The sequence below is a fragment of the Elephantulus edwardii genome, unplaced genomic scaffold (genome assembly GCF_000299155.1).
Source record: "Elephantulus edwardii isolate Elephantulus edwardi_28Jun2011 unplaced genomic scaffold, EleEdw1.0 scaffold00438, whole genome shotgun sequence".
Classification (NCBI taxonomy): domain Eukaryota; kingdom Metazoa; phylum Chordata; class Mammalia; order Macroscelidea; family Macroscelididae; genus Elephantulus; species Elephantulus edwardii.
The window spans coordinates 609673-621309 of NW_006400188.1; the positions used below are offsets into that span (position 1 = coordinate 609673).

The 11637-nt window shown below is 50.0% G+C and overlaps 1 protein-coding gene across 1 annotated transcript in view; it reads right to left on the reverse strand.

Annotated features, from left to right (window-relative positions):
- Positions 1-10449, reverse strand: part of ARHGEF18 (Rho/Rac guanine nucleotide exchange factor (GEF) 18) — a 122733-nt gene extending 112284 nt beyond the window's left edge. The window contains exon 1 of the mRNA XM_006902676.1: positions 10374-10449. Within this exon, the coding sequence (XP_006902738.1) occupies positions 10374-10449 (76 nt within the window). The remainder of the gene's footprint in view (positions 1-10373) is intronic.
- Between the last annotated feature and the right edge of the window lie 1188 nt (positions 10450-11637).

Here is an 11637-nt window from a genome sequence, read left to right on the forward strand (position 1 = left end):
GATTGGCACGGGATAGAGCAGGGTTTAGGGCTGTTGTACATAGGGTCACTATGAGTCGCAAACGACTCGACGTCACATAACAACAACAACAACAACAAAGAAAATGTCAGGAAATAATCCTGATTTAAGGTTTAGTGGTTATCTCAGCACAACAGCGTTGGCGGTTTATTCTGTCTCAACCAAGAAGTCTGGAATCTAAAGGCACTTGAAGTCTTGACGTTCGATTACACATTTCACCCTCCACCCCTTTGATCAGACTTTCTCTATAGACTCTTCATCTAAAATATTTGGTGATGTTAACCCAGTACTATCTAGTTCTGGTCTCATGGCAAAGAAAGTAGTTGTTTATGGAAGCAATGCGCTACGTTTCATTTCCTCTTTCTATTTCTGCCTCTTCCTGTTGCTCCAGATGAATAAAGAGCAATTGTTGAGTATTGGACAGTGGCTTGCAAGCTTTTCAGAATCCAGGCACTACATTGACAAACTAGAAGGTAGAACAGAAGCTGTTGTTTTAGGTGCTTTCAAGTCAAGCTGGACCCATCATAGTGACTGTATGAACAACAGATCTGAACCCTGTCCTCTCCTGTGCCATCCTGACAATCTCTGACACACTCAAGCCCATTGCTGCAGTCACTGTGTCAATCCATCTGGCAGAGGGCCGTCCTCTCTTTCCCTGACCCTCCACCTTTCTAAGCATGGTGTCCCTCTCCAAGAAATAGCCCAAAGTGTGTGAGATGAAGCTTTCTCATCTTTGCCTCCAAGGAACACACTGGCTGTACGTTCTCCAAGACATGTCTGTCTGTTCTTTTGGCTATGAGATATTCAGTACTCTTCTCCAACACCACAACTCAAAGGCGTCAACTCTTCTGTCATCCTTAGTCATTGTCCACCTCTCAGCAGCACAGCAAGTGATTGAGAAGACCATGGCCTGAATCAGGTGCACCTTAGTCCTAAAATGGACATCATTGCTCCTCAATAACTTGGAGAAGTTCCTGACTATAATCTTCCCCAGTGTGATACGTCTCCTTATTTCCTGACTGCTAGTACTAAGGGTGTTGATTGTGGATCCAAGTAAGATGAAGTCATTGACGGTTCTAATCTTTTCTCCATCATCTTGATATTCTCTATCACACTAGTAGTGATGATTTTTGTGTTTTTGACATTGAGACCCAATCCATATTGAAGGTTGTAGTCTTTGATCTTCTGCACCAAGTGCTTCATGTCCTCCTCACTTTCAGAAAGCATAGTTGTATCATGAGCATAACGAAAGTTATTGATTAATCTTCCTCTGATTCTAAGGCCATATTCTTCTTAATAATGTACATTTCTTAAATAATTTGCTCAGCATACAAACTGAAGAGGTATGGATACAAACCTACTGCACACATTTCTTCATTTTAAGCCATGTAGTGCTCCCATGCTCTGTTTGCACAACAGACTCTTGCTCTAGGTACAAGTTTCATGAGCACGATTAAGTGTCCTGGGAAAGAACATATTATCAGGCTAATTAACTGAGACGCTGGACTCTACTTATTGGTTGTGTGGCTTTGGGGAAGGCAGTTCTCTGAGTCTCAGTTTCTTCATCTGGGAATTGGACATGAGGATTCTCACCTTGGAAGGATTTTGTGAGCAACAAGAAAGCATCAGTCTCAAGTCTGGTACATAGGAGATGCTTGACCAGTCTAGTCTACTAGGTCTGGAGGCTGCCCTGGGAGCAATGATGCCTGGTGTGGACTGAGTTCTTTGCTAGAGGAGAAGTAGTTTCCTCCTTCATTCTCCTCGGCCTCTACTCTGCAGCTACATCTCACCACCTTTGCCTGTTCAAGTCCCCACCTAAGTTCCTACCATCATTCAGGAAAGCCAGACACCCACTCCCATCGAGTTGATTCTGACTCACAGTGACCCTCAGTCAGGCTTCCAAAGCATCACTCTTTTTTTGGTGTGAGAAAAATGTGTATTTAGAATTAGCCAGCTGAACTCAGTGCAGATGATCCCAATTTTGTTGGGATCATCTAATTTTAAGCAACATAGTCAGGAGCAAGTCGAACAGAGGCCTTCTCTCTATCAGGCCTAATCAAGGTGTTGACCTTGGCCACATCAATGTCATAGAGCTTCTCTACAGCTTGTTTGATCTGGTGCTTGTTGGCCTTGACATCCACAACGAACACGTGTATTGTTATCATCTATCGTCTCCGTGGTTGACTCAGCGGTCAGGGGAAACTTGATGATGGCATAGTGGTCAAGCTTGTTTCTCCTGGGGGTGCTCTTCCGGGGGTGTTTGGGCTGCCTTCGGAGTCTCAGTGTCTTAGGCCGCCGGAAGGTGGGTGACATGTGGATCTTCTTCCTTTTTTATTTGTGGCTATGGACACTCTTTTGTTGCTGTCTTCTTGGCCTTTGATGCCTTTGCTTTGGCTTCAGTTTTGGGAGGACCAGGGGCTTCCTTCTTCACTTGAGGAGCAATCTTCGTAGAAAGCCAAAGCTTCACTCCTAGTGGTGGAGAATGTCTATTTTTCTCCTAAAGAGTAGTTGGTAGGTTAGAACTTCTGACCTTTCGGTTAGCAGCTCAACTCTAGGCCACCAGAGCTTCTCCAGTGTCCAAGAAGACCCACTTTCGTGGTCTAACAGTTGGCTTCCACTAGGCTTTGCCTTCCATGGCTTGACCCTGTCTGTAGGACTCTGCTCGAGGTCCTCCTGTTCTTGCCTTAATGTTGTCTCCCGAAGACCTCACTCTACTCCCTTGGCAATCCTAGCCTGCCTCCCCCTTCCACAGCCCTGTGACTCCCCTAAGCATGCATTTTATTCCCTGAGCATCTAGACTCTTGATCCCCATGTATGGCAGCAGGATGAGGGACTTGGTCTATGACCCAAGGATATTGGCTTAGTGTACCATGCCAGGAAAGAAGCTCGGGCTATGACGTCAAGATAGGGGACTCAGGAGATGACATTGGATGGCAGCTCAGTCCTTGATAAAGGATAGAGGGTCAGTTTGTGATGTCAGGATGTATAAAACCAGGTATTGCATTGGGAAAGTCAGCTGTGAGGGACCTCTCAAGAATACTGAAGTGCAACGATGTCAGGCTGGAGACTAAGGTGCGCCTGATCCAGGCTATAGTCTTTGTGATTACGTGCTATGCATCAGAGAGTTGAGCAGTGAATAGGGATGATAGAAAGAGAATTGATGCCTTTGAGCTGAGGTGCTGGAGAAGAGTGTTGAATATACCATGGACTGCTAGGAGAACAAACAGGTTTGTCCTGGAAAGGGTGAAGCCAGAATGCTCCTTGGAGTCAAGGATTCTGAAGCTTCGTCTGACATACTTTAGGCATGTTTCAAGGAGGGACTGGTCCTTGGAGAGGGACGTTATGCTTGGGAGAGTGGAGGGACAGTGCAGGAGAGGAAGACCCTCGATGAGATGGATTGATTCTGTGAGTGGAGTGGTGGGAATGACTGTGTTTGAGATGGCGAGGTTTGTTTAGGATAGAACAACATTTAGGGCTCTTGTACACAGGGTCGCTATGAGTCACAAATGACTTGATGGCACATAACAACACAACAACAAACAAAACTCAGTGTATAAAACCAGTATAAGGGCTCAGTCTATGGAACCAGGATTGGAGCTCAGTCTATGAAACCAAGATGGGGGTTCAGTCTATGAAATCAGGACGGGGGTTCAGTCTATGAAATCAGGACGGGGGTTCAGTCTATGGAATCAGGATGCGGGTTCAGTCTATGGAATCAAGACGATGGTTCAGTCTATGAAACCAAGATGGGGGTTCAGTCTATGAAATCAGGACGGGGGTTCAGTCTATGGAATCAGGATGGGGGTTCAGTCTATGGAATCAGGATGGGGGTTCAGTCTATGGAATCAAGATGAAGGTTCAGTCTAGGAAATCAGGATGGGGGTTCAGTCTATGGAATCAGGATGGGGGTTCAGTCTATGGAATCAGGATGGGGGTTCAGTCTATGAAATCAGGATGGGGGTTCAGTCTATGAAATCAGGACGGGGGTTCAGTCTATGACACTAGGATTGGGGCTCTGTCTATGACACCAGGATAGAAGCTCAGTCAATGTGCTTAGGATGGCGGCTCAATCTGTGACTGAGAACAGATATGTTTCAGTCAGTCTCTGGTTCAAGGCTAGGGGCTCGGTCTATAGAATGTGCTCAACCTATGGTCCCAGGGTCAGAGTTTGCTGTCATGATGGTCAAGGTCAGAAGCTTCCATGTAGAGACTGAGCTCAAAGCCCTGGCCTTTCACCTTCAGTCTTTGAATCCTGGACCCCCAGAGTTCACAGTTGCAGGACGTGAGTGTCCACACACAGCGGAGCCCAGCAATGGGAGGGGTGACTGGAGGTGAGGCTGGAGGAGGTTGGGGAGGCGTAAGCTAGTGGGGCACCCAGCGGAGGACTGACCAGTAGGACCAGGAGCTTCCTGGAGCAGGGAGGATGGGGCGTGTGGGATGGTGAATACCATTGGGAAGTGCCAGATCAGGTTGTCTGCCTGTTCATGCTGTTGTTAAGGTCCTTTACGACTGGGTGGTCCATGAGAAGTCAGGTTAATTATTAACAGTGACCCTTCCATTCCTCAAAGGTTGTGGTTGAATGATCAGCTCTTCTGTGGCCACCATGCCTATCACTGTGGTGGAGAGCAGACAGGAGGGGAGATGGTGCCTCTCACCACCTCCTGAGCCAAGACAGGGGGACAGATGCCAGAAGTGGGCAGTCGGTATCCACTTTACATTCCCTCTCCTCCAAGCGGTACATGCACAAACAGAAGCCTGAGCTTTAGAGGTCTAAAGTTATGTAATTTGAGGGGGCTCTTTACGAAGAATGATAGAATGTAGAATGCTGGGGTCAAGGAGGTAGGGACAGAGCAGGTGCAGGTTTAAACTCCACTCACGACAAGTGAACATCACCCATCTGCCCTGGCGATGCTGTGGCTTCTCCCCTGCCTGCTGTCCCAGCCCCTGACCCAGACCGCCTGCAGGGAATCAGCCCTCACTCAGCCCTGTGTCCACCCCTCTCCCCATCCCAAAGCCAAGGCAGCATTTATGACTCAGGAGGCATCAGAACAAAACAAACCGGGAAGGAGAAAAACCAGATGTGAGTCCTGAGCCCAGTGGGATCCTAGGAGGAGCGGGGGAGCTGCTTGGCCAGTGCCCCCTGGGCCAGCCAGGTTCCGAGTTCAAACTTTATATGGAGGCTTCAGATCCAGATAGGCTGAGCCTGACCCCGGTGGGAGACAGACCCAGCCCTGACTTTGGTGTCACAGATCGAGATCCGAGCTTCATGGCATAGACTGAGGTTCATCCTGGCGTCTGAGTGAGCATCTGTCCCAGTTGCCGTAGAAGGAATGATTTCCTTCCTACCCTAGTGTTATAAATCCAACCCCATTTTGGCCACACCCTGAATCTTGGTCACAAACTGAGACATCATTCTGTTCACAGATTGAGCCCTGATTCTGTTTACACACAGAGCCCTGACTTGGATCACAGACTAAGCCTTGACTTTGATCACACACTGAACCTTGACTTTGACCATAGATTGAGCCCTGACCGTGAATATAGGCTGAGCTCAGAACTTGAGGTCAGACTGTGATCCAGGTGACAGACTCTCTTCCTCTGAGCTTCATTCTTTGTCTCTCGTACTCTCTGGTCACCTCTGCTTGATATTTCCACTGCGCTCCAACCTGTCTTCCTTTTCCTCTTCCCTCTCGTGTCCCCATGTCACGGTGACAGTCCTGTCCTCTCTCTGGGCTGGCAGGACACCTGGAGACCAACCCATGCCTCCTCACTGCCCTTCAGCACCGAGCCCTGTCCACTTCACTTCCACCCCCTACACTTCTCTAGTCCATCCACCCCCTCTCCTTCACCCTGACGCTCTGAATTTCAGCTCCGTTATTGCTGCCTCTGTACAGTCACACCTCGTGGGGTTTGTAACCCAGAGAAACCACACGTGTCACCGTCCTCAGCTGCCCACCTCTCCCCTCCAATTCCCTTCTGTCCTGGTGGCCGGTGCATCTTCAAGGCATGATGTTCTGGTGTTCACTCCCCTTCATTGTTTCCTACCCCCATAGACCCCAGTCCCCCTAGGATGACATCCAGTGCCCTTTCCAGACGGCCCACCCAACGCTCCTCACTTGCATGAGCCCCCAGCCCACTATACTCTGTTTCTCTGCACAGTCCCAGTGGCGGATTTGGGACCTCTCTGCACCTTCTATCTGCTTCTTCTTGTGCTGTAGTCAGTTTACTTGCTCCCTCTTAGGCCAGTAATTGGCAAACCATGGCTTACAGGCCATGCTGGGCTTGCAGTCTTATGTCAATAAAGTTTTATTGGCTCATAGCCATGCCCATTTGTGGACATGGAGTCATAACTTCTTTCCAACTTGACCTTTAGCCGTGATATGATTCATTTCAACATTAGCAGAAAGTAACTGAGCAGTGATAGAGTGTCGTAGTCAGATCAGAGTTCACTGGCTTATGAAACAAAATTGACACAATCAACAAACACCCTTGCCACCACAATTGGGAGATCAGGTGGTCTGGTATTAAGAATCTGGGCTGCAATCCCAAAGGCACGTGGTTCAAATCTGCCAGTTGCTCCGGGGGAGAAGGCTGGGCAATCTCCTCCCTTGTGATTGAATCTCTTCCCTCTGAAAACCTGCTGGAAGGTCAGCTATGGATCAGTTCTGACTCGGTGGTACACAACAACAACACTGCATTGGGGAAGTCCGTAGCTAAGGGCCCTTCCAAAGTCCTGAGGATCAGTGCTGTCAGTTTGAAGACTAAGATGCACCTGATACAGGCCATTGTCTTTTCAATCACTTGCTATGAGTGTGAGAGCTAGTTGATGAATAAGGAAGATGGAAGAATTTATGCCTTTGAACTCGGGTATTGGAAAAGAGTATAGAATATCCCGTGGACTGCCAAAGAAAACAAACAGATATATCTTGGAGAAAGTACAGCCAGAGTTCTCCTTGGAGACAAAAATGGTAAAGCTTCATCTCACCTACGTTGGGCTTGTTGCTAGGAGAGGCTATTCCTTGGAGAGGAGAGTCAGGCTTGGAATGGTGGAGGGTCAGCGAAAGAGAGGAAGATCTCCAACCAGGTAGATTTCCATAGTTACTGCAGCTATGGGCTCGAGTGTCTGATGTCAGTAAAGTCAGAGATGAAGAGGACGGCACAGGACAGAGTTCAGATTTCTTGTTCATAGGGTCTCTGTGGGTCGTACTCTACTTGATGGCACCTAACAACAAGAACAACAACGAAGCAGGGAATATTTATGCTCTGGCCCTTTACCCAGCCAATATCCACTGCAGAGGTCTGGCTGGGTGCTTTTAGCTCGCTGGGTCCCCAGCACTGCAATTGTAGTAAAGTCTCGCATGGACTGGCCACTTCTAGCACTAAGTACATCACGGGCTATTCCTCATTCTGTCCTCACAACAAGCCCAAGACCCCACCTTGCGTAAAACAGAAACTGGAGTGACTTTTCCCGGGTCACAATAAATGATAGAAGGTGGAATCTGAACACAGGTAAGCACAACTCTTAGAGGAGGGTTCTAGAGTTTGGAGAGCTCTGGTGGCCTAGTGGTAAGAAACTGCACTGCAATCCCAAAGTTGCACTGTTTGAATCCACCAGTGTCTCTGTGGGAGAAGGATAGAGAATCTTCTTGCATGCAATTTATAATCTCTGAAAATCCACTGGAGGGCCAACTATGGGCCTGCCTGACTCGCTGGCACACAACAAAGGGAAGCCTCTTCCTCTACCAGCCCTGTCAGACGTCAGCCCACCCTCACAGCTCACTACTCCCCCACCTGCTGGCCTCAACCTCTCTAGACGAGGAAATGGGGTGTCAGGAGTGGGGTAGAAGTTCATCAAGTCTGGTGGTAGGTGGGCAGCTTGATAACCCCTGGCTGATGCCCTCATTCTTCAGTGTTGACATCTGCCGATGGACGTCAACTCTGAGTCCTGGTCCTCTGTGAATGGACAGGTTGCTGCTTCTAACCCTGTGCTGCTCCTTGGCTGAGGGATGGGGCTGCTGCTTCTGTAGAGATTGGAGACCCTGTGTAACCCCGTGGGGCAGCCCTGCTCTGTCCCTCAGCACTGTGATGAGTTGATAGCAACTTGATGGTAGTGATTTTGGGGGACATTTCTCCAGGCTCTTTGACTGCCCACTTTCACAAGTCTACTCATTTGGTCAGAGAAGAGCATAGCAGTGACCTCTGAACACAACTCAGTTCAAATCCTGGCTCCTCTAGGATGAACTTGCTGTGTGACCTTGAGTCAGTCACTGAACCTCTCTGAGCCCAACTGCATACAGCATGGAGCTAACAGGTCCTGGTATGGTGCGAGGGCTCAGTCAATGACACTTGCATCCTTATGAAGACAGTGTTACAGCAGCCCAGACCCCAGGCCGCCCTCGCTCTCCCCAGCCCAGCCTCCAGGTGATATTCCTGCCTCCATGCCGACCCCAGCACAGTGCCTGCCACACAGTAGGTCCTCAGAGTCTGTGGAATGAATGGGCCTCTGTCCTCTATGGGAACTCACTGGGAGGGAGCCAGCCAATCGGCTTGTGTTTGAAGCTGACAAGACTGACTGGTGGGGTTCGTACAGAAGAGGGACAGGGTTAGAATGAAATATCTCAGTCACAAAAGGACAATTACTAGGGGAGCTCTGGTGGCCTAGTGGTAAGGAGCTGCAACTATAATCCCAGAAGCGCACGGTTCGAATACACCAGATGCTCTGCCGGGGAAGGAGGGACAATCTCCTCCTGTACCAGTCAGATCTGATTTGATGGTACACTCACACAAAAATAATAAAATTTAAAAAAACAAAACAAAACAAAAGGACAAGTACTGCATAGTGCCACTGTTGTAAAACGGGACTGACATAGGGGCTGAGGGAAGACAGAGAAGGAGGGGAGGAATGATGTATACGGCATTGAAACAGATGAGGGAGAGAACTATTTAAAAGGGATATAAGATTAGGTATTATTGTCATGACAGGAGTCCAGAGTGAAGGCTGCACAGTAGAGTGGACTTGGGGGGAGGTATTGCATAACAATGAAAGGATTTTTCTTTTTCTTTTACTTTTCAAAGAGAAGAATGAACTGGAAGGGAGGCATGAGCAGGGAGAAAAGTGCAACAATGAATGTCTGAAAATCCAAAATCTCTGTCAATTTTCATTAAAATTAATAATAATATTAAAAATTTTCTTTAAAAGAAGAGGGACAGGGACACGGAAACTCCAGGAGGATGTGGGTGCATGACCAGATGCTCCCCCTCTGTTCCTAAGCTGCCTTGTGGTCCTGGACACCATCTGGTTATTTCTGGGGGTTAAATAGCTTTAGGGAGCTCTGGAGGCTTCATGGTGAGGAAAACACAAAGAAAGGTACATGGTTCGAATTCACCACCTGTGCTATGGGAGAAAGGTGGGCAGTCTCCTCCCATGCGCTTAGCCACCTCTGGAAACGCACTGGAGGGTCAGCTACGGGTCAGTTCATAGAGCACACGACGACAACAGGGCAGGCCACAGGGTGGCTGTGAGCTGGGGTCGACTCCGTGGTAGCTAACATAACAGTCCAGGGTTGACGTGTTGTTTTTGCGATGTGCCATCAAGGCCGCTATGACTCAAAGCAACTCTATGAACAACGGCTCTATGAACCTTGCCCCAAGCCTGAGCTAACCTCACCGTTTCTGAGACCCCTGACCCCACTGCCGTCTTAGGAGTAGGAATCAGTTTAGCAGGAAGGAATTGTTTACGTGTGTATGCGAGTGTGTATGTGTGTATTTGTAAGTGTGACAGTGAACGTGCGTGACTGTGTGTGCGCACGAGGTGAGCCTGTAAGGAGCCCTGTTGCTATGACAGTTAAGCACTCGGTAGTTTATAGAAATGACAGCAGTTCAAATCCACCCCGTGACTCCGAGGGAGAAAGACCTGGCCATCTGCCTCAGCAAAGATCACAGCTCAGGAAGCCTCCCAGGGCAGCGCTCCTGTCACAGCATGTGTCCCCCACGGCTGCCTCTCCACATCTCTGGCCTGGGAGCTGGCACTTCAGGGATCCCTGAGGAACTCTGGGGCCCAGCTGAGGGGATGAAGCATCCTCAATTGCACCGTATGGGCAAAGTTGGAGGTCCATCTTCTCTGGGACAAGAGGAACCCCAGACTCTGATCAGACTCAGCATATTGGAGATCCTGGGATCTCCTGGGGCCTTGAGCAGGACAGCAAAAACCAGAGCCCCCCAGTGACAGGGCTTAAGAAGGGGCTGGGGCAGGCAGGGTCTGTCCCCCTGGGACGGTGGGCAGGCTGTCCAGGGCCCTTTCCAGGGACAGCCTGGATGATGTGGGCAGTGCCCACTGGTCACCGCTGCCCCCTTACCTCTCTTGAAGGCCCACTGCTTCAGCCACAGCTTGGGGAAGGCCGGCCAGGAGTGGTTGAGCACCGAGTCAGCCATGGGGGCCGCTTGTCTGGGGGCTGTGGGAGCAGCTCAGGGATGTGGCTGGAGCGCAGCCGGGGAGCCTTGCCAGGGCCGCGCTGCCCGTGCGAGGGCGGAGCCTGCACCCCCCTCCACCCCTCACTGCCAGATACATCAGCTGATGGAGCCTGGGCTGTCAGGGAGCTGGGATTGCCAGTCTGGGGTCCCTGTGTCCCCAGCCTGGAGGAGGCCAAACCCTTTGTCCTCGGTCCTTAGGGTCTCATGTTCTGACTTGGGCATCCATACATGTCCCCAAGAAGAGAGGGAGAGAGCTATGTGAGGAGGGGAGATGGAGACTTTGGGGGCCCTCAGAGACCAAGTACAGCGTGGGCCCTGAGGGGCTGCATGTCTGTGTGTGTGTCTCTGGGCATTAGTGTCCGGCATAAACCTGCTGCAGTCAAAGCAGATCTTACCCCCCCCCACCCCCTACAGGGCCCCCCAAGACCATGATTCTCACAGAAGCAGACAGCTACAATGCAGGGCAGCTGGAGGGTTCTAATGAAGGACCTTTTGGTTAACAGCCCAGTGCTTAAGCCCTCGTGCCACCAGGACCTCTTGTGTCAAATAGAGAGTGTGTGTTTTGAGGTCTCTATGTGTTTGCATACAAGCCTTGAGGTCAGTTCACTGATATAAGCCAGTACGTGCACGGCTACCCGGGCGAGGCTCTGTACAGGAGTGTGAAGGCGTGAGTGTGAGTGTGTGAGGGTTGTGTAAGCACACTGCCGCTGTGGGGTCTGCCCTCTGTGGCTCCTCTCTGGGTCCCCACTCCTGGGATCCCTGAGGGTACGTGATCACTGGCTGGCTGTGTGTGCCTTTTTCTGTGCCCCGGGGTTGACTGTGAAAGGAGGGGTTCTGTGAGCTCACACCCTCCAGGCAAGTGCTGCCCCCTGATGGTGGCTGTTCTCTCTCATGCATCTTCACTCTGGACTTGGATGGAAAATGTGTGGCCTTGTCACAGGTGGACACCCTCGTCCCATCACAGAGCCCTTCCTGGGACCCTCCCAGCCCTGAACCATCACAATAAAAAGGAAAGCCACAATTCAGTACCCATCATGTATGCCTGTTCTTCCAGACCCCCCGACCTTCTCTCTCTCACATGCTTGGAGGACACTGTCACCTTTCCTGTACCCTTTCTTCTCAAACAGCATTCACACTCCTATATATATA